General features: G+C 44.5%; 1 protein-coding gene across 1 annotated transcript in view; it reads left to right on the forward strand.

Moving 5' to 3' along the window:
- LOC116997702 (mucin-5AC-like) overlaps window positions 1-24167 on the forward strand; it is a 112002-nt gene that overhangs the window by 67036 nt on the left and 20799 nt on the right. The window contains 24 exon segments of the mRNA XM_033062780.1: window positions 78-203; window positions 1213-1330; window positions 3167-3305; window positions 4645-4755; window positions 5206-5275; window positions 6057-6194; window positions 6278-6442; window positions 7169-7263; window positions 8216-8342; window positions 8875-9130; window positions 9750-9799; window positions 10403-10503; window positions 10621-10772; window positions 11272-11410; window positions 11502-11615; window positions 11918-12097; window positions 12600-12839; window positions 13393-13549; window positions 14145-14273; window positions 14598-14739; window positions 15327-15370; window positions 15455-15649; window positions 16531-23184; window positions 23231-24167. Of these exon segments, the coding sequence (XP_032918671.1) occupies window positions 78-203; window positions 1213-1330; window positions 3167-3305; window positions 4645-4755; window positions 5206-5275; window positions 6057-6194; window positions 6278-6442; window positions 7169-7263; window positions 8216-8342; window positions 8875-9130; window positions 9750-9799; window positions 10403-10503; window positions 10621-10772; window positions 11272-11410; window positions 11502-11615; window positions 11918-12097; window positions 12600-12839; window positions 13393-13549; window positions 14145-14273; window positions 14598-14739; window positions 15327-15370; window positions 15455-15649; window positions 16531-23184; window positions 23231-24167 (10579 nt within the window).

A 24167-nucleotide genomic window follows, 5' to 3' on the forward strand; every position in this document is an offset into this window, starting at 1 on the left:
ACAACCTAAGTTGCAAATACTGTTTTCTCAAACTTTTAAATGAAAAGTCAGCTTTATAATACTTTTTCTACTTTTAGCCAAATCATGTCCGTTCAACATGCAATACCAGGAGTGTGGCTCTCCCTGCTCTGACACGTGCAGCAACCCAGAACGATCTGCACTTTGTGAAGATCACTGTACAGATGGCTGCGTCTGTCCTCCAGGCAAGCTCATTTCCTGCCCTCTTCTCATAGCCAAAATCCCCTAGAATACCCACCTGTAAACATTTAACAACTTTCATACTCTGGCTCATTCCCATTACATCATCAGTGTTATTATCATTGAAGTAATATTTACATTTTTCCTCTGGATGCACTATTTCTATTCAAATCGTTAAATATGCTCTTTTAAACAACAAATGTGCTTTCTACATACCTATTTTATATATCTATATATATAATGAATGGAGAATAAGATAATTTGCTCCTAAAAACTGAGTCTTCTATTCTTAGCATTCCAATTCAGTTCAGAGAAAGTATAAAGTGTTTAAGCAGATTGTGCATGCAATCATAACTCCTGCTGTTAGCAAAGCTGCATCTGATTCCACAAATGACCAAATCCTCCTTGTCAAGTGTTGTGTGTCTAAACAAGGAGCTGACAGAGCACTAAGCAGTGTGTTAGGTCTGGTGTTTCAGAGAATTGCACACAAGAACAACCTATCAGTACAAGATAGATGTGTTCTTTGTCCATACTTCTGAGTCTAAATTTTTGTGACTAAATTGTTGTGACTGTGTATCACAGCAGCTTCATCCCTTGCAGCTGTTCTGCCCACCCCCATGATGTCTCACAGAATTCACCTTACTTGTTTGTGTAATAGCATTGACTTCTCTAAGGCAATCCTCTGTCTCTAGGCATAGAAATATTTACTGTACAGATATGTCCCTGGGCAGTCTTACAAATAGTTCTTCTATTCCAGCTCTTTACATAGTAGTTGTAATCCTAATTCCATTCTAATGAAGTACATAACAGGAAGATATTTTCCTAGAAGTCCCTTTTGATCATGCTAAGATTTTTAGATAGACTTCAATGGAATATAGCCCTTCAATCTCTATATAGCTTGCATGCTATTATTTTAAAATTCAGAAGAAATGGGACACAGGCCTCTGCTAGCTGTGTATTCAAAGGCAGGTTCTGCAGCACGCAGAATAAGAAACAGACCCTTTCTTTTCCCAGGAATGGTGTTTGATGACGTTAATGGTGCTGGCTGCATTCCCCGCAGAGAATGCCACTGTACCTATGAAGGTGAAACTTATGCTCCTGGTGCCTCCTTCTCATCTAAATGCAGATCATGGTAACATATTTTCTCACTTTTGGGGTTTTTTTTTTGTTTGTTTTTTTGGGTTTTGGGTTGAGGTTTTTTCATGGATTAGCCGAATATTTACTGATTTCCCCTTAAAAAACAAATGAGCAAGTACTTACCAATTGAAGTTCCATAATTGCATTGCTTTAGAGGTTACTTTCATGTCTGTTTTCCCTTCACATTTGGAAGAAAAATTAGAGGTGCTTCAATTACAGGCTTCAATTTCAAGAAATACCAATGAAGGAAGATAATCAAAGTCAAATACCAGACGTGTTTAAAAATGGGTATTAATGTTACACCTTTGCAGCACCACAGTGTAATGCTAAGATGCTCATGTAAATACTATAGAGGGCATGACATTTTGGGGCATGTTGAGTGGAGGATAACATTTGAGAGGCATGTTTGAAAAATACAGTAATTTCACGAATACAAGCCGCACCAATTTGACTAAGATTTTGCTCCTAAACCGGAAATGCGACTAATAATCAGGAGCGGCTAATACAACCTCAGAAGTGCCTGCCAGAGTGCTGAGCCGAGCAGCTGCAAAGTCGGCATTTTGCGATTGTTACAAATCGCTACTTTGTTGCACCGCGGGTGGAGCCTGGCTCCCTGTAGGCAGCACGGGGGGCGGGGAGAGAGGCGGGAGAGCTCTCTTTCCTCCTCTGCCACAGCCCAGGGGAGAGACGGGGGGGGGCCCGGCGCCGCCATTGCCGCAGCCCGGGGAGGAGAGGGGGGACCCGGGCCGCCCCTACCGGGGCCCAGGGAGGAGGGGGGAAGCCCGCACCACCATTGCTGCGGCCCGGGGAGGGGGGGGGAAGCCGGCGCCGCCATTGCTGCGGCCCGGGGAGGGGGGGGGGAAGCCGGCGCCGCCATTGCTGCGGCCCAGGGAGGGGGGGGGGAAGCGCCCGCCGCCATTGCTGCGGCTCGGGGAGCCGACAGGAGCCCCGCGCAAGCCATTGCTGCGGCCCGGGGAGCCGACGGGAGCCCCGCGCAGCCATTGCCGCGGCTCGGGGAGCCGACGGGGTGCTTTGTCCCCGCCCGCCGCCGCCCCGGCAGGAGCGGGGAAACTCCGTCCCTGCCCGCCGCCGGCGCCACGGGCGCGGGAAAGCTCCGTCCCCGCCCGCCGCCGCTGCCGTAGGAGCGGGGGAAGCTCCGTCCCTGCCTGCCACCGCGGGGCAGCGCCGACCTGGGGTGACCGAGCCCAGGGGCAGCGGCGGCCGGCCCCGAGCTGCAGCACCGTGCTGGGCCACCTGGCCCCGTCAGCGGCCCCTAGCGGGCCGAGCCTGCACAGCCTTAGCTCAGCCAGTAAACCCCGCCCTCCCGCGGTTCTGTTACTAATTGCACGCGGGTCCTCGCTGCGAACGACAGAGCGGCTTATATTCGTGTGCGGCTTATCTATGGACAAAAACCAAAATATTTGCCAACACCCAGAGATGCGGCTTATAGTCAGTGCGGCTTGTATTCGTGAATTTACTGTACATAATATATATTTTAATATCCCTGTAATTACTGAAGTATTACTGTGTAAGTGCATGCAACTGTACCTATTTATTTATTTTCCAAGAAATGCTTAATATATTTGACATGGATTTGGACATGAATTCTGTCCAAAGACTGGAAATAAACAACTATATATATATATAAAATGATTACTTTAATATAAATGTGCCTGCCCCATATCTGTCTCAGTTTCAAAGCAGTACTGGTTTCTTTAGCAGTATGATCAGTGTTTCAGGAGGAAAATTAAGGTATCATCTACCCTTATTGTCTCTTTATTTCATTTACACTTGCATTACCCAATGTTACTGAATGCCTCCTTCATTTCAGTACCTGTGTTGGAGGTGAATGGTCTTGCGTCTCTCAGTCATGCCCTGGGACTTGCAGTGTTGAAGGAGGTTCCCACATTTCAACATTTGATGAGAAATACTATTCCTTCTTTGGAGACTGTAGCTATGTCCTAACCAAGGTAAAAAAGGAGTCATAATTCTTGCTAGAGAAAAAAGTTTTTGTTATATATGATGTTGTTTGATGAAAACTACTGGCAATCATATCAATTTCTGAATCTCAGAGGGTTAACCTGGATTGAGGGTTAACATGGTTAGAGGGTTAACATCCCTATATGGATTTCAGGGGCTTTTCTGTTAGGGTTATACTAAATAATATTATAGTATTTTTGTGTTCTTTGATAGTTGTTTAGAATTTGCACTGAATTTTTGTTAGATTTTATAACCCTAGATTTATTCTTTGTTTATTTTTACTGGATGACTAAGCTAAATTATTTTCATAAGGACTTCATATTAAATAAAATCTGTTCTTGACATAATCAATCTGAACAAGAGAAAGAATAATGAAGCCTTAGAAATGAGCTAGAATGAGATGCTTTAGAAATAGATTAACCTAAATCAAGGAAAGGATAAGATTCACAAGCACTGCCTTGATTGCAGCATAGGTCAGACTTACACATTGAACTCCTTCTTTTGGCACCAGCATATAAAATTAGGTTCTCAGGCTCTCTGGAGGCAGAGGAAAACCCCTAAAATTGCATACAAAAATTCAGAAATTCCCAGAATTTAATACTGAATTTCTAGATGACTATAATTCTGTATCTCAGCTCTCTTCAATTTAATCTTCAATATGCCAAAAAATGTGGTAAGACATGTTAAGAATAACAGCCTTCTCTGAGTCTTTCCCTGTTGCGTTTTGGCCATTAGGCACACTTAGAAGATGGCTTACAGAACACAGTCCGGTGAAAATCAGAACTGAGTCAAAATCTGAACCTTTTATGCAGTAACTTCCAGAATAATAATTTTAGTTTCATTTTTTTCCCATGGGAGGATATTTAAATCCATATTTGCTACCTGTTAAAAGAATGCCCAAATCACCAGGGCCATGAATAATCTATTCAGTGCAGAAGAAACAATCTTTCCTCTCCCTGGTAAACTTTATAACCAGTGGGCAAGAAAGGCATATCTCCTTCTGCTCAAGCATATTAAATAGGTATTGCCCGCACATTAGGAGCTAGTCTTACTAATGCATGAGGAAGTTTTAATGTTCAGATTAATGTCTAACTCACCCCTGAATGCCAGAAGCAATGCACAGCTTCCAGTGGGCAAGACTGCACAAATGCCAACTTACTTGGTGGCTCTAGGCATATGTTAGACCATACGAGCAAGAAGAAATTAAATAAACAATGTATTAAAGGACTAACTTTGCTAAGAATTCCATTTGCTTGTGAATCTTTTTGAGATAAGAATATTCCAGTATAGCAAGTCCTTTTAACAATATCTCTTGTTTTCTCCTTCAAGCTCTGTGACAGCAATGAGTTCACGGTGTTGGGGGATATCCACAAGTGTGGCCTGACAGACACTGAGACATGCCTCAAGGGTGTAGCCGTCAGCCTAAACGGAGGACAAACGGTGAGCAGTAAATGCACACACCTGGCATTCTGCAGGGATGTTAGCCAAGATTAACTGACAGGGCAAAGGACATGTAACAGCACAGACAAGAAATCTGCACTGCCTTTTTGTGTTATCTCATTCAAACATTATTAAAAGAAAAATTAAGAAAAAAGTAAGCACATAGGAAGAGAAGATCTTAGTCTCTCTCTGTTATTTAGATAATTTCTGGTTTTTGCTTTCTCAGACAGTGGAACACAGCAATAAAGATTAAAGAAATAGTACAGGAATCAGAACATCATTATAGTCTCCCTTAATCCCCCCCAGGAATCAGAACATCATTATAGTCTCCCTCAATCCCCACCCCTCCACCCCACCCCTCCACCTTTATCTTGAATAGTATTGGATAGGAAACATTTGGAAAGTATTTAACTTATCTGCTTGATAATAATTATCTTTTCTTGTGGGCAGAACATTGTGATCCAGCCTTCCGGGAGTGTATTTGTGAACATGATCTACACACAGCTACCATTCTCAGCAGGTAAGTTCCTTGGAAAAACTTTTATTTCTCATTTTTGCTTTTAAATGTTATTACATGAATTAAACTAAAGCCAAGTTCTACCTCTGGTTACACTGCAGCAAACCCAGAGCACTGCCATAGAGTCCTGTCTCACATTTTTATGTAATAGGATTTGCCTATTCAACACTAATAATTTTAGCAAAATCATGGTTTAAATTTAGCACTATCTAATTAGTTCAAGCAAATAATGTTACTGCACACTTTCAGATCCAAACATTGCCATGAGAGGAAAGAAAAATTCTGACGTACAACTGGACTCCAGTTTCTCAAGTCCTTTATTTCCCTGTGTTCCCTCCATCCTTGTTCACAAAGCACATTCATCACTGAAGTTTCTCACATACCAGTTCTTCTCAAACATTACTGCACCTGAACACAAAGCAAACCATGAAAGGACAGAGTAGGTCCAGGCTGGAGTCTTCAATTAAATAATGCTATAGCATTTTCATCTAACAAAAGCAACCTTTTAAATAACAACTGAAATGTGTGTTCTTCACTCATTTAAAAACACCTGACAGAAAGTGGAAGGTTTGTATACATTTGTTGCTTAGGTGTTTAGGTTGGGCTGTTTTGGTGCCGGATTTCCTGTGAGGATCATTTCCCCGCCCCCGCCCAGTTCTTCAGAAATTAGGATCATATCAAACACAGTTGTAGAATTCCTCTACTATATTGTTCCTCTAATGAACAATTAATTCAACTGCTCATCTTGAATGAAATTATAACTATTTTGTTCTTATATCCCTAGCAAACGTCACCATCTTCAGGCCTTCATCTTTCTTCATAATACTGCAAACAAATTTTGGTCTTCAGCTACAGGTTCAACTTGTGCCTTCAATGCAAGTTTTTATAGATTTAGACCCGTCACATAAAGGGCAGACCTGTGGTGAGTGACCCTGTCCTAACAACTGCCTTCACCAGTGCCTTGGTCCTGTAGGAGACTTGCACAGACCATCTGCTTCCTTCTAGGTCTCTGTGGAAACTTCAATGATGTACAGACAGATGATTTCAAAACCACCAGTGGTGTGATAGAGGGCACTTCAGCTGCCTTTGGCAATACTTGGAAAACTCGAGCTGATTGTCCTGATGCCAAAAATACCTTTGAGGACCCCTGTACTGTCAGCATACAAAATGGTAAGCTCAGCAACCTCTTCTGTTCTCCTTTAAGATGCAAAGAAAGAATAAGCTGATCAACCGTCAAGGATTTAGCCAAAATAACAGAACTACTTGCACTCACACACAGTTTTCTTCAGTTGACACTAGAAGTCTTCAATTGATAAATAATAACTAGCAAAATATTTTGGATCTTCAGATATATTCCTTTGAATCAAGAGAGCAAGTCAACTTACTTAAGGGAAACTGGAACCATGTAGCGTATTAGGGATTCATCCCTGGAAAAGACTTATTGTCACATAGGGGAAAAAAGCTGTGCCTAGCCCCTCTAAAGCTCGTGACCCTTCTCCTGTTAAACTAAAAACCAGACTTGCAGTTCAGAGATTGAAAGCATTCAAGCTTCATTTCAGCCAAAAAAATATATAGTTCTTGAGTATTCACAAGCTACTCTTCTGTCTTCTGAGATGAACTAGCATAGTTTTAATTTAGAGTGAACCTCCCTTTTAAAAATTCAGCTGAGGGTATCTTTAGTTTATTCCATGACAATTATCATGAATTAGAGAACACTGTTTATGAAGAGTTCATATTTCTGCCTAGAAGTGAAAGACCGTGTGCCTCAGCAAATGCAGAACTTAATTATATTGCAGCATTAAGCTTCTGCAATTTCCCTGGAGGAGGTATAGTTACACTGAAACAAAAGTTTTGCAGATCAACTGCCATAGAAATCCTTATGTTTTCAATTCACAGACCAGTATGCTCAGCACTGGTGTGGACTGCTCTCTGATACCACTGGACCTTTTGCTGAATGTCACTCAACAGTGAATCCAGAAGTTTACCAGAAGGTATTTGGCTCTAACTCTATCTCTATATGGAGAAAACTACTCATTTCTGATACTAACACCTGAGAGAACAACTTGCCATTTGTGAGGCGATGCATTTATGATAGTTCTTTAAAAGCCAAGGGTTCATTCTTATCTACACATCATGAAATCTGCTCCTTTGTGAAGCTATCTTTCTTTCCATTCCCTGGAGGATAAACTTAAGATGTATTCCTCCTGCACCTATTTTCAGGTGCAAACTTAAAGACTAAGTTAGGAGTTTGGGTTCCCTGTCAAAGGATAAAACTTGTCCCTTCTGAGAGCTATAATCAAAGCTTTAGCCAGAATCTTAACTGGCACTTTAATTCCTCTGAACTGCTTTGCAACTATGCAAGGACAAGGCAAACAATGTGAATACAAACAGCAATGAAAATTAGACAAAATGTGAACAAAAATGTTCTAGGAATTCAAGGTGGTGAAACCCTGTAACAGAGTTCCTTGGTACTTTAGAAAACTTTCCTGTTATTGCAAATTTGTAAGATGATGTTCAAGAAACATCATCTGGAATTAACAATATTGTATTATCCCTGCCCACTATACAAACACATCAAATAACTTCTTATATTCTTTGTTCCTCTGCTGCAGAGAGCTCAGGCTCTTAAGCATAACCTCCTAAAGCTGGGTGGCATCAAATAATCTCCATTTATTCTAAATATATATGGCAAAGTGGCAAAAAAATTGAAGTAGTTGGAAAACTGAAGAAAAAAAAATCAAAATAGTGGACCTCTAATTACTCTTTTTTTTTCCCACATAAATAACCTCTTTTGAAAGAGCTCAATGAAAATCAGACATATATTTACTTACACATGTGGATTACACTCACTTTAACTTATAATGAACATAACACTCTGAAACTGCAGACTGCCATGACTTTGACATGACATTCTAATGATCACATGTCATCCTCTGTTCCTAGACCTGTATGTTTGACACCTGTAACTGTGAGAAGAGTGAGGACTGCATGTGTGCTGCCCTTTCCAGCTATGTCAGAGCCTGTGCTGCTAAAGGAGTTCTTCTCACTGGATGGAGGAGCAAAGCCTGCAGTAAGTTTTGCATCCCTTTGCCTTTTGAAAATGATCACCCAGAACACCCCACGCAGCAGCTCTTAGGGATTCCACAGTAAATTGTGTTAAACTGGGGTTTAAGTGTGGCATTGACTTTTAAGAAGCTGAGGAGGAAAGGAATGCTATAAAAGAAACAGGAAGAAATATTAGAAAGAGCTTTTGTTAGATTACTTTCTGAGAACCACTTCTAAAAAACCTGAAGAGCTACACCTTTGCAATAAGAATAAAATAGAGTGCAACTTATTTTGACAAAAAGTATAAAAATAACATAAGGGAAGAAACACAGTGTCTTAATATAATTGAACTTTTTTTTTAATTTGGGCAAAATATTTGACACGTTTAGAAGGGAAAATTTTGCTCTAGTATTACAAAAAATTACACCACTGGGGATATCAGTAAAGCATGTGTACATACAATGCCACGTTTATCATGCATACTTTATCTCAAATACTTTGTAACTATATTGATTCTTGAACGACCAACAAATGTAACTCACCTTCTTACTCTCAAGCAAAATACACCACCTTGTGTCCGAAGTCCTTGAAGTACACCTACAATGTCAATTCCTGCCAACCCACCTGCCGCTCTCTGAGTGAGCCTGATGTCACATGCAGCATCAAGTTTGTCCCAGTTGATGGCTGCACCTGCATAAATGGAACCTACATGGATGACAGTGGCAAATGTGTGCCTGCTTCTAGCTGTCCTTGTTATTACAAAGGAACACCTCTGTCTTCTGGAGAAGTTGTTCATGATAATGGTGTTGTCTGGTAAGAGATTTGTAAAAAAAAAGAATAAAATATTTGGTATAGGCAATCATGAAACCATATAAATTCTATGAAATCAAATTAATTTCTATACCTAAAACTTTCAATTAAAAAAATAAATCACAACTTCTTAAAAAATTGTTAGGGCTGTCTGTATTTGGAAGATTGTACATAAACAACTACAGGAATTCAACAAACAGTCCTGTGGTGGGTCAGCCTTTGCTAACAGCCAAACTCCCATCCTGTCTCTTTCTCTCTGCCTTCCTTTGTTCCTTGCCCTCCACACATACTTTTCTTATCCATAACTGTAAAAGGCTTGTTCCATGGTGAAAGATGTCTGATAATTCTGTTACAGGTTATTGCTATTATGATGGGAATCTGATGTATTCTGAAGGACAGTTTAAAACTAGGCATATAGACAGACCAAACATTTATTTATATAGAATCTACTTGTATTTTGTTCTACTCTAATATAAAATATTAATATTTTTGAAATGTGCAAACTATTTGATAAAGGACATATTTTATTTATCACACATTAGTTTTTCATTATTTCAAGTTCATTGGCAAATAGGCTGTAACTTAACAAGTTAAAAAAATGTCCATTCCCTTGTTTTTATAGCACTTGCACCTATGGAAAGCTGAGCTGCATTGGAGAGAAGCCTGAACCAGGTAACATATCACTCAAGATTTTCTTTAATTCTCCCTTTCCATCTTCACTCTTATCACTTAGTACTTCTCTTGTCATAATGATGCAAACCTGTACAAGTCTGAAATCAGCCAAGAAAATGAATTGAGGACTTCTGTAATGTAGAGGACATTCTCAAAATATAAAGAAACACTGGTCTTACCTTTCAGGTGGCTGAAACAAGTTAGAACCCCCTGGGTTACCCAGGATAAAAGGATACGTGGTCACCTCACTCAGTGTGAGGAGGAAACTATTCACATTTTAATTAAAATGTAAAAGCAAAAAAACCCAAAGCAACCAACCAAAAAAAAAAAAAGTTCCAAATGTTTTCCTGCTTTGTTCTGTTTTTCTGAAAGGAAGTGTTTCATGAAGCTAGCTAAAAATTAATTTTATTGAGTAGTCCAAGCAGAATCACAAAAAACAGGGGAGTATGAGATCAAAACAATATTTGGTTTCTCTTTCTTGCTACATGCATCACATTAAAGTACATATAATTCACAAAGGAGTGTTTCCATTTTGTTCTTGGAAACACAAAGATGTAAATGTATAGTTGGTGTCACATTTCTCATGGCTTTTCTGTCTTTCAGTCTGTGTGCCTCCCATGGTTTATGTCGACTGTGGAAACGTCACTGCAAATGTGGTGGGAGCAGGATGCCAGAAGAGCTGTCAGACTCTAGATATGGAATGTGTAAGTACAGACCCTTTATACCTAGTTGAAAGCATATTAATCAAGATCTCTTGATTAAAGCTGGACTCTTCCAGCAGGGAAATGTTTCAAGACACATTTTCTTTATCGTCCTTACAGTACAAAACTCACTGTGTCTCTGGCTGTGTGTGTCCTGATGATCAAGTGTTGGATGGCAAAGGTAGCTGTATAGCTCCAGAAGACTGTCCATGTATTCACAATGGGAATTCCTACAGTCCAGGAGAGTCAATCAGAGTTGGCTGTAACAACTGGTAAGAACATACTGTAAAATAATATTTTGGAAATAGAACAGTTTAAGCTCTGTGAAAATAATATAATTTCACTCTAGCAGTATCAAGATTTCTAGGAAGGAATCCTGCATAAAAAAAATCACTTAGTACTTAAAAAGCAAGCTCTGAATATTTTTCTCAATGGTACAGCCCAGAAATTGCAAGTAGTCAGAAAAAAAACATGGTTTTGATGTCACAGTCATTCAAGTAAAAAGATCTTTTTTCTTCCAAGGAAGTCCTTCCATTTCAATAGATCCAACAGGATCTGGAAACCTGAAAGAATTGGTGTTTTCTAATGCAGATGATTCATTACATTAAGTAACAGTCTTTGGATAAATTCCAATAGTTCTTGAGCTATGCTGCATTTTTGAGAATAAGCAAACCTTATTTTTTCATTAGAATCTTAACACATTTTAAAATATAGAAATGTATGGTGTGTTTGTCTAGTTTTTACATTTGAAGTGCTTTTTGTCTTGTGTAGCACATGTAGAAACAGAAAATGGCAATGCTCTGAGGAACCCTGCCTGGAAACATGTTCTGTTTATGGAGATGGGCATTATACCACCTTTGATGGCAAACGCTTTGATTTTGAAGGGGACTGTGAATATGTTCTGGTCCAGGTAACAGAGTCCTGCCTAGATTTTTGCTCTAAGCACCTTTACTTATGAACATGTAACATAGTTAACAGTGAATATCATTCTCCTGTTTCAGAACTACTGTGGTCAACAGGCTATGAATCAGGGAACCTTCAGAGTCATCACTGAGAACATTCCATGTGGCACTACAGGCACTACCTGCTCTAAGTCTATTAAAGTTTTCCTGGGAGTAAGTTGTTTGGTTTGCTGTTTTGTTTTTTTTTTTTTATAAGTTGTGCCAGAAGGATAGAACAAGCTGTCCAAGATTAGACTGCACAGGAGAAGTGGCCTCCAAGAGAATGAAAATGTCACTAGACTTTTTGCTCTCTGCTCTAGAAATCAAAGGAGGGAAATGTACAGAGAAATTTCTTAATGTGAGGTTGTTGAATAGGATCCTTTTGATGATAGTATTTCAAGAAGTTACTGTCAATATATAAAACTACAAAATAGGCAACTATTTTAATTGGCCTCTAAAATTTTTTTCTGTCTTAGAACTATGAGCTGGTGCTCAATGATGGACACTCTGATGTCATCCAGAGGACACCTGGAGGAAAAATACCATTCCAAATCCGTTCCATGGGCATCTACCTGGTGGTTGATACTACTGTTGGTCTGATACTCATGTGGGACAAGAAAACCAGTATATTCATCAAACTTAGTCCCAGCTTTCAGGTATACTTTAAAAGTGAAAACATGAACAAAATGAATTCTGTAACATATTCATATTGTCTCTCAAAGAAAGAGGGTGAAAATTTAGGCTGTAAACCAGAAGACTGTAACCAAAAGAGCAGAAATCACATATTTTTTATAATTATTGTGTTGACTTAAATTGTGTACTATGTATTATCCTTAAATTACATTTTTCAGCCATGGTATAACAGCAATTTTATCAGTAGCTTTCTTCATGAAAAACCCTCACTGAAGAGATGTATTTAGGATCAGCTAAAACTAAATAGCTTAGTACTTGAGAACAAGACCCATCAGTCTGCTCCTTCTTCCTAATAACAACTTCAAGACATCTCTTCATGAAAAAAAATTTATGAAAATGTCCAATGCCATTATTAAATGGGTATGAATAACCTTAAATAAGATGGTTACATAAGAGTCACCCTGAGGTCTGTTGCTAAGAAATTATACCTTATTGATCCTTGTCATTTTGTTTATCCTGATGCAGGGCCATGTCTGTGGACTTTGTGGAAACTATGATGGCAATGGAAATAATGACTTCACTACTCGCAGTCAGTCTGTGGTAGGAAGTGTGCTGGAGTTTGCCAATAGCTGGAAAGTGTCTTCTAGTTGCCCAAATGCCAATCGTACACAGGACCCATGCACCGCAAACCCGTACAGGAAAGCCTGGGCACAGAAGCAATGCAGCATCATTACCAGTGAAGTGTTTGCAAAGTGTCACTCACAGGTATGACAAAAAAATTAGTCTTCAATTCTTGGCAAAATGATTACCTACATTTTTATGTGAAATGGATTCAAAAATACTCTAAAATACATTTTGTCATGCTTGACAGAGTGAAGTTAGACCAATTTTCTGCGTAGAGAGACTGCATAGAAATATTTTCACTTTCATTTTCTCAGCTTTTGTCTTGAGCAAATACACTAAAGAAATAGAACGAATAACAATAGATAGATCTCAAGATATGATTATTTTCTAATGGCATAATTTTCTACTATCATAAATATCAGCCACCTGATATGTATAACTCTGTGCTAGCTTGTAGTAATTACCAGTATTTTGCAACTGTCTTCAACATCAAACAGTTCTTAATATTGCAGCTTACTAGCAATAACTTTGTTCTACATTTTCCTCTTGATTTTTTTCAAATAATTCTCGTGATCTTTTCCCTTTCTTAGCTTTTTTCACATACAGAACTGTGAGTTTCAGATACCTTATTCAGCTATTTTAGGACAGTGCTGAGAGCACAAGGGTATGAAAACTTGAATGTTTTCTCCATCAGGTTGAACCAAATGAATATTACCAAGCATGTGTGGATGATGCTTGTGCCTGCGACACTGGAGGAGATTGTGAATGTTTCTGCACAGCAGTAGCTGCCTACGCTCAAGCATGTAATGAGCTGGACATCTGCATATCATGGAGAACCCCATCCATCTGTCGTGAGTTTCAACCTGCTACTTTTTAAGGGGTTCAGATGGAAAGGAAACAGAGGGAAATAAAAGGAAAAAAGTAGAACAAGAAAGGAAGGATAAAATTGTATTTCTAAGAGGCACAGCTGTATGCTTAAGAAACAGACAAAATCCAGAAAACACCTAAACAAAACCCCAACAAAGCAATTGGGTAAATGACTACAAGACAATCTATCTTAATAAAATGAAACCACAGGTAATAATTTTACAAGTGGTGTGATTAGTGTCTAACTTGACAATCATGATACGCTACTGGTGAAATATGATATTTTATTACAGTGCCACCTGTCTACATCAGGTTCCATGTAAATAAAACATTAGTGCATGTGAAGATCAGTGAGTCAATCAACTGATTTTTCATGCTTAATGTTTAACTGTTCTATGATGTGTATATTAATTGATATCAAAAGGTTTTAGAGATGTAACAATTGTATTACCTTAGCAATAAGACAATGTAGTGTTCACCACCTATGCGATTATGCTGATCTCATTGGGTTTTTACCTAGAAAAACTGAAACAGTATAGAGCTAAATCATCAAAGATATTTTTCTGACATTTCTTCTAGCTCTGTTCTGTGATTACTATAATCCACAAGGGGAATGTGAATGGCACTACAAGCCATGTGGAGCACCTTGTATGAAGACCTGCAATAATCCAAGTGGGAAATGCCTTCATGAGATGAGGGGTTTGGAAGGTAAGCATAATTATGCATATTTTATTCTGCTTGAAAGGTTAAAATGCAGTATGGTGAAAAAAATTTGTATTACTCAGTATATGACATGTGTGCAGTAGAAATTGTAAGATGATATTTTCTAATTAGTATTGTTTGCCCTAATGGATTATGTATTTGTTTGGAATGAAGATGAGGACAAAATACTCCAAAGCATATATTGTGCGATCAAAGGAACAGGGAGTTTGAAATTTCACTTACCATGTGGGACATTTTGGGAAAAGCAGATATGAGTATAGAGTTACTTATGAAAGGCCTACTGTCAACTTGACTCTCTTTTTATTGCAGGCTGCTATCCACAATGCCCAAAGAATAAGCCCTATTTTGATGAGGAAACCATGACCTGTGTTTCTAATTGTGGTTGCTTTGAAGATGGAAAAAATTACAAGCCAGGAATGGAGATGCCTTCAAAGCAGAACTGTGAATCATGGTAGGATCAGAAAAGAATTTTAAAAGTAGAGTTTAAAATTGTGGAACATAATTCCTCACACGTTAAACTTTTTGTTTACCAACAGGAACTAGGCCAGAGGCTGAGGAATAATGTCTAATTTTCTTCCTTTCCCATGAAGTTAAATGACATAGTGAAACTTTAGCCTTGAGATTAATTTACTACTTATTTTGTGTATTTATTAAAGTCTTTTTAATTTAGTATAATCATTGTTAAATTAAGTGAAAAAAAGATACATTTACATTTTCCCTTCCAAAAATAAATAGACCTATTGGGGAGATAAGAATATTTCAAATCATCTATCTCATATCTTTTGTCCTGTTCCCAAAACAATGGTAGGGATGCTGCATATTTTATATGCTGACTCAAAGAAGAGCTACTTTTCTTGGCAGGGAACTATGTGAAGACAGCTAGCCTGAATTTGTGCAGCAGATCTGCTTAACTCAGAGAAGATAGAGTCATTTTATGCTTAAATACACAATGAATAGTGAAGGATTGATAGAAGAAAACAAAAAGAAATGTCACAAACTAATATGCCCATATTCATAGTCTGTTTTTCTCTTTTTCAGTGAATGCACAATTCATGGCAAAAAATGCAGATATGATGAACATGGTATGTTGAAGTCATTTCTATATGAATGACATTTAAGAACTCTGTTTCAGATAGCAAGGAATAATATCCTGTTTTAATCTACAGAATGTGTCTGCATTTATGAGGGGCAGAAATACAACTACAAAGATGTGGTCTACAACACCACAGATGGCACAGGATGGTGTATTGTTGCGACTTGTGGTCCCAATGGAACGCTTCAAAGATTTTTCCATAGATGTCCAATGTCAACATCAACGACGTCTCCCTTCAGCACTACACCATCTACCACTACTTCCACAGGTACATCCTTTGTAACCCTTAAGAGTGTATTCTCTTGTTTAGTGAAAAAAATATTTTACAGTACTAAGTGGATTGCTCAGATATTGGCATTGAGATAATGAAACTTTGAGTTTTAGAATCCCTGTACAACAAACTACAGGTTAGGATCCCTAGTTACTCTGGTCATATGTTGTATGAAGTCAGAATTCAGTATAAAATATTTAGGTTTTGAAATTAAAGAAAATATCAGCATTGCAGAAATTCAGTAGCTATTTTCCATCTATTTCATAATGAAAGTTCACCTGCAAAAGCTCTCCAATCAATAAATGGTTCCTTAAGATCACAGCTAAAATGCAAAGCATAGGGATACTTGAAATGCAGGAGCAAAGACAACACAGTGAGGAGTCAACTGGTTTGAAAGAAAAAAGTAGGTGGGGATCTCGATGCATACACTAAATGTTACTCTTGCCACTGATTTCAAGACATTCCAGAGAGACTAGTATATAGTGAAGCAAGATAAAACCAATGAAAATAGACTGAACTAAATGCAAAACAAGTGACACTTGTTTTTTTCCAGCATGAAATAAGACCTTGGCCTTATTTCAGCATCTTGTAACACATAATTAGTATTCTTTTGTGAAGTGAGAGTTCCAAGCATGTCACTACATTAAATTGCTGGGTGATAGATTTTCCATTCTACAACATTAAATTATATGTGTAACATTAAATTGTATGTATAATAAACTGCTGCACTACAGGAGCACAATGGAAGCAAAATGACATTAGGAAAACTGTCAACCCATTTAACATAACAAAAAAAGATAGTATATACAGGAATTGATTATTAATTTAACAGTCTCGTTATTTATTTTTCTCCTTCACAGTGCCACCAACTACATCAGTATGTGTTAATGAAGTCTGTGAGTGGTCAGAATGGTATGATGGGAGTCTACAAACCCCTGGCTATGATGGGGGAGATTTTGAAACTTTTGATGATTTACGAGCAAAAGGTTATGAAGTCTGTAAAACCCCAAAGGCTGTTGAATGCAGAGCAGAAAAATTCCCTGATATACCACTGAAAGACCTTGGCCAAAAAGTAGAATGCAGTACAACACAAGGGCTTATATGTTATAACAAGGATCAGATTTCAACAATGTGCAACAACTATGAAATCAGAATCCTCTGCTGTGTTTTTGTACCATGCTCTTCCACAACACCTTTCAGGACATCAACCCCAGTCATAACTCCAAGAGAAACATCTACTGAAACAACATATACATTCACTACAACTTCTGAAACCACAACCTTTACAACTTCAACTACGGAAGAAACAACTCCTGTCACCAAATCACCTTCTACAATTCCGCTTTGTTTCAAAGAAAAATGTTACTGGTCAAGATGGTATGATGTCAGTTATCCAGGATCAGGTTACAATGATGGAGATTTTGATACCATTCAGAACATTAAAAAAAATGGATACCAAGTATGTGACAACAGAAAGGATGTGGAATGCAGAGCAGTGCGGTTTCCTAATACACCATATCCTCTACTAGAGCAACACATAACATGTAACGCAGATGAAGGACTGAAATGTTACAATAAAGATCAACTGCCACCCATCTGCTATAACTATGAAGTAAGATTTAAATGCTGCAAAAATATACCGGTACGATGTGAAACAACCCCAGAAAGTGTTACTACAACAACTGAGGCAACTACACTTTCTTCAACAACAACAACAGAAACAGTACCGACAACTCTAAGTTTACAAACAAAACACAAGACAACAACGACATACACAATTAGACCAAAAACAGAATTCATACATACCAAAACAACATCAAAACCAACTACACAAAGTAAAACTTACACAACAAGCACCATGACACAAAAAACAACATATCCACCTATCACCACCTGTGAACCCGAAGTGTGCGCCTGGAGCGACTGGTTCGATGTCGACTTCCCCTCCTCGGGGCCCAACCAGGGAGACTTTGAAACCTACCAGCACATCCGTGCCGCCGGCAAGCGAGTCTGCCAGCGGCCAAAGCAGATCGAGTGCCAGGCGGAGGACTACCCCGATGTACCCATCCAGCAGGTGGGACAGGTCGTGCAGTGCGACGTCCACTTTGGACTGGTGTGCAAGAACGAGGACCAGACGGGCAAGTTCAAGATGTGCCTCAACTACAGGATCCGCGTGCTCTGCTGCACCCCCAACTACAACTGCACAGTCCCACCAAGCACCACCACCACCACCACCAGCCCCACGACGAGCACAACAATCCCGTCCTCAACCACAACCCCCACCTACACGCCCTATATCCACAGCACCACCAGTCCTACCTCCACAGAAATCACCACCAGCAGCCCTACGCCAACTACAACCTCCACCACCACCACCACCTGCGAACCCGAAGTGTGCGCCTGGAGCGACTGGTTCGATGTCGACTTCCCCTCCTCGGGGCCCAACCAGGGAGACTTTGAAACCTACCAGCACATCCGTGCCGCCGGCAAGCGAGTCTGCCAGCGGCCAAAGCAGATCGAGTGCCAGGCGGAGGACTACCCCGATGTACCCATCCAGCAGGTGGGACAGGTCGTGCAGTGCGACGTCCACTTTGGACTGGTGTGCAAGAACGAGGACCAGACGGGCAAGTTCAAGATGTGCCTCAACTACAGGATCCGCGTGCTCTGCTGCACCCCCAACTACAACTGCACAGTCCCACCAAGCACCACCACCACCACCAGCCCCACGACGAGCACAACAATCCCGTCCTCAACCACAACCCCCACCTACACGCCCTATATCCACAGCACCACCAGTCCTACCTCCACAGAAATCACCACCAGCAGCCCTACGCCAACTACAACCTCCACCACCACCACCACCTGCGAACCCGAAGTGTGCGCCTGGAGCGACTGGTTCGATGTCGACTTCCCCTCCTCGGGGCCCAACCAGGGAGACTTTGAAACCTACCAGCACATCCGTGCCGCCGGCAAGCGAGTCTGCCAGCGGCCAAAGCAGATCGAGTGCCAGGCGGAGGACTACCCCGATGTACCCATCCAGCAGGTGGGACAGGTCGTGCAGTGCGACGTCCACTTTGGACTGGTGTGCAAGAACGAGGACCAGACGGGCAAGTTCAAGATGTGCCTCAACTACAGGATCCGCGTGCTCTGCTGCACCCCCAACTACAACTGCACAGTCCCACCAAGCACCACCACCACCACCAGCCCCACGACGAGCACAACAATCCCGTCCTCAACCACAACCCCCACCTACACGCCCTATATCCACAGCACCACCAGTCCTACCTCCACAGAAATCACCACCAGCAGCCCTACGCCAACTACAACCTCCACCACCACCACCACCTGCGAACCCGAAGTGTGCGCCTGGAGCGACTGGTTCGATGTCGACTTCCCCTCCTCGGGGCCCAACCAGGGAGACTTTGAAACCTACCAGCACATCCGTGCCGCCGGCAAGCGAGTCTGCCAGCGGCCAAAGCAGATCGAGTGCCAGGCGGAGGACTACCCCGATGTACCCATCCAGCAGGTGGGACAGGTCGTGCAGTGCGACGTCCACTTTGGACTGGTGTGCAAGAATGAGGACCAGACGGGCAAGTTCAAGATGTGCCTCAACTACAGGATCCGCGTGCTCTGCTGCACCCCCAACTACAACTGCACAGTCCCACCAAGCACCACCACCACCACCACCACCAGCCCCACGACGAGCACAACAATCCCGTCCTCAACCACAACCCCCACCTACACGCCCTATATCCACAGCACCACCAGTCCTACCTCCACAGAAATCACCACCAGCAGCCCTACGCCAACTACAACCTCCACCACCACCACCACCTGCGAACCCGAAGTGTGTGCCTGGAGCGACTGGTTCGATGTCGACTTCCCCTCCTCGGGGCCCAACCAGGGAGACTTTGAAACCTACCAGCACATCCGTGCCGCCGGCAAGCGAGTCTGCCAGCGGCCAAAGCAGATCGAGTGCCAGGCGGAGGACTACCCCGATGTACCCATCCAGCAGGTGGGACAGGTCGTGCAGTGCGACGTCCACTTTGGACTGGTGTGCAAGAACGAGGACCAGACGGGCAAGTTCAAGATGTGCCTCAACTACAGGATCCGCGTGCTCTGCTGCACCCCCAACTACAACTGCACAGTCCCACCAAGCACCACCACCACCACCAGCCCCACGACGAGCACAACAGTCCCGTCCTCAACCACAACCCCCACCTACACGCCCTATATCCACAGCACCACCAGTCCTACCTCCACAGAAATCACCACCAGCAGCCCTACGCCAACTACAACCTCCACCACCACCACCACCTGCGAACCCGAAGTGTGCGCCTGGAGCGACTGGTTCGATGTCGACTTCCCCTCCTCGGGGCCCAACCAGGGAGACTTTGAAACCTACCAGCACATCCGTGCCGCCGGCAAGCGAGTCTGCCAGCGGCCAAAGCAGATCGAGTGCCAGGCGGAGGACTACCCCGATGTACCCATCCAGCAGGTGGGACAGGTCGTGCAGTGCGACGTCCACTTTGGACTGGTGTGCAAGAACGAGGACCAGACGGGCAAGTTCAAGATGTGCCTCAACTACAGGATCCGCGTGCTCTGCTGCACCCCCAACTACAACTGCACAGTCCCACCAAGCACCACCACCACCACCAGCCCCACGACGAGCACAACAATCCCATCCTCAACCACAACCCCCACCTACGCGCCCTGTATGGACAGCACCACCTGTATTACCTCCACAGAAATCACCACCAGCAGCCCTACGCCAACTACTACCTCCACCACCACCACCACCTGCGAACCCGAAGTGTGCGCCTGGAGCGACTGGTTCGATGTCGACTTCCCCTCCTCGGGGCCCAACCAGGGAGACTTTGAAACCTACCAGCACATCCGTGCCGCCGGCAAGCGAGTCTGCCAGCGGCCAAAGCAGATCGAGTGCCAGGCGGAGGACTACCCCGATGTACCCATCCAGCAGGTGGGACAGGTCGTGCAGTGCGACGTCCACTTTGGACTGGTGTGCAAGAACGAGGACCAGACGGGCAAGTTCAAGATGTGCCTCAACTACAGGATCCGCGTGCTCTGCTGCACCCCCAACTACAACTGCACAGTCCCACCAAGCACCACCACCACCACCACCACCAGCCCCACGACGAGCACAACAATCCCGTCCTCAACCACAACCCCCACCTACACGCCCTATATCCACAGCACCACCAGTCCTACCTCCACAGAAATCACCACCAGCAGCCCTACGCCAACTACAACCTCCACCACCACCACCACCTGCGAACCCGAAGTGTGCGCCTGGAGCGACTGGTTCGATGTCGACTTCCCCTCCTCGGGGCCCAACCAGGGAGACTTTGAAACCTACCAGCACATCCGTGCCGCCGGCAAGCGAGTCTGCCAGCGGCCAAAGCAGATCGAGTGCCAGGCGGAGGACTACCCCGATGTACCCATCCAGCAGGTGGGACAGGTCGTGCAGTGCGACGTCCACTTTGGACTGGTGTGCAAGAACGAGGACCAGACGGGCAAGTTCAAGATGTGCCTCAACTACAGGATCCGCGTGCTCTGCTGCACCCCCAACTACAACTGCACAGTCCCACCAAGCACCACCACCACCACCAGCCCCACGACGAGCACAACAATCCCGTCCTCAACCACAACCCCCACCTACACGCCCTATATCCACAGCACCACCAGTCCTACCTCCACAGAAATCACCACCAGCAGCCCTACGCCAACTACAACCTCCACCACCACCACCACCTGCGAACCCGAAGTGTGTGCCTGGAGCGACTGGTTCGATGTCGACTTCCCCTCCTCGGGGCCCAACCAGGGAGACTTTGAAACCTACCAGCACATCCGTGCCGCCGGCAAGCGAGTCTGCCAGCGGCCAAAGCAGATCGAGTGCCAGGCGGAGGACTACCCCGATGTACCCATCCAGCAGGTGGGACAGGTCGTGCAGTGCGACGTCCACTTTGGACTGGTGTGCAAGAACGAGGACCAGACGGGCAAGTTCAAGATGTGCCTCAACTACAGGATCCGCGTGCTCTGCTGCACCCCCAACTACAACTGCACAGTCCCACCAAGCACCACCACCACCACCAGCCCCACGACGAGCACAACAATCCCGTCCTCAACCACAACCCCCACCTACACGCCCTATATCCACAGCACCACCAGTCCTACCTCCACAGAAATCACCACCAGCAGCCCTACGCCAACTACAACCTCCACCACCACCACCACCTGCGAACCCGAAGTGTGTGCCTGGAGCGACTGGTTCGATGTCGACTTCCCCTCCTCGGGGCCCAACCAGGGAGACTTTGAAACCTACCAGCACATCCGTGCCGCCGGCAAGCGAGTCTGCCAGCGGCCAAAGCAGATCGAGTGCCAGGCGGAGGACTACCCCGATGTACCCATCCAGCAGGTGGGACAGGTCGTGCAGTGCGACGTCCACTTTGGACTGGTGTGCAAGAACGAGGACCAGACGGGCAAGTTCAAGATGTGCCTCAACTACAGGATCCGCGTGCTCTGCTGCACCCCCAACTACAACTGCACAGTCCCACCAAGCACCACCACCACCACCAGCCCCACGACGAGCACAACAATCCCGTCCTCAACCACAACCCCCACCTACACGCCCTATATCCACAGCACCACCAGTCCTACCTCCACAGAAATCACCACCAGCAGCCCTACGCCAACTACAACCTCCACCACCACCACCACCTGCGAACCCGAAGTGTGCGCCTGGAGCGACTGGTTCGATGTCGACTTCCCCTCCTCGGGGCCCAACCAGGGAGACTTTGAAACCTACCAGCACATCCGTGCCGCCGGCAAGCGAGTCTGCCAGCGGCCAAAGCAGATCGAGTGCCAGGCGGAGGACTACCCCGATGTACCCATCCAGCAGGTGGGACAGGTCGTGCAGTGCGACGTCCACTTTGGACTGGTGTGCAAGAACGAGGACCAGACGGGCAAGTTCAAGATGTGCCTCAACTACAGGATCCGCGTGCTCTGCTGCACCCCCAACTACAACTGCACAGTCCCACCAAGCACCACCACCACCACCCCCACGACGAGCACAACAGTCCCGTCCTCAACCACAACCCCCACCTACACGCCCTATATCCACAGCACCACCAGTCCTACCTCCACAGAAATCACCACCAGCAGCCCTACGCCAACTACAACCTCCACCACCACCACCACCTGTGAACCCGAAGTGTGCGCCTGGAGCGACTGGTTCGATGTCGACTTCCCCTCCTCGGGGCCCAACCAGGGAGACTTTGAAACCTACCAGCACATCCGTGCCGCCGGCAAGCGAGTCTGCCAGCGGCCAAAGCAGATCGAGTGCCAGGCGGAGGACTACCCCGATGTACCCATCCAGCAGGTGGGACAGGTCGTGCAGTGCGACGTCCACTTTGGACTGGTGTGCAAGAACGAGGACCAGACGGGCAAGTTCAAGATGTGCCTCAACTACAGGATCCGCGTGCTCTGCTGCACCCCCCAACTACAACTGCACAGTCCCACCAAGCACCACCACCACCACCCCCACGACGAGCACAACAGTCCCGTCCTCAACCACAACCCCCACCTACACGCCCTATATCCACAGCACCACCAGTCCTACCTCCACAGAAATCACCACCAGCAGCCCTACGCCAACTACAACCTCCACCACCACCACCACCTGTGAACCCGAAGTGTGCGCCTGGAGCGACTGGTTCGATGTCGACTTCCCCTCCTCGGGGCCCAACCAGGGAGACTTTGAAACCTACCAGCACATCCATGCCGCCGGCAAGCGAGTCTGCCAGCGGCCAAAGCAGATCGAGTGCCAGGCGGAGGACTACCCCGATGTACCCATCCAGCAGGTGGGACAGGTCGTGCAGTGCGACGTCCACTTTGGACTGGTGTGCAAGAACGAGGACCAGACGGGCAAGTTCAAGATGTGCCTCAACTACAGGATCCGCGTGCTCTGCTGCACCCCCAACTACAACTGCACAGTCCCACCAAGCACCACCACCACCACCAGCCCCACGACGAGCACAACAATCCCGTCCTCAACCACAACCCCCACCTACACGCCCTATATCCACAGCACCACCAGTCCTACCTCCACAGAAATCACCACCAGCAGCCCTACGCCAACTACAACCTCCACCACCACCACCACCTGCGAACCCGAAGTGTGCGCCTGGAGCGACTGGTTCGATGTCGACTTCCCCTCCTCGGGGCCCAACCAGGGAGACTTTGAAACCTACCAGCACATCCGTGCCGCCGGCAAGCGAGTCTGCCAGCGGCCAAAGCAGATCGAGTGCCAGGCGGAGGACTACCCCGATGTACCCATCCAGCAGGTGGGACAGGTCGTGCAGTGCGACGTCCACTTTGGACTGGTGTGCAAGAACGAGGACCAGACGGGCAAGTTCAAGATGTGCCTCAACTACAGGATCCGCGTGCTCTGCTGCACCCCCAACTACAACTGCACAGTCCCACCAAGCACCACCAC

The sequence above is a fragment of the Catharus ustulatus genome, chromosome 6, assembly GCF_009819885.2.
Source record: "Catharus ustulatus isolate bCatUst1 chromosome 6, bCatUst1.pri.v2, whole genome shotgun sequence".
NCBI classification, from domain to species: Eukaryota; Metazoa; Chordata; class Aves; order Passeriformes; family Turdidae; genus Catharus; species Catharus ustulatus.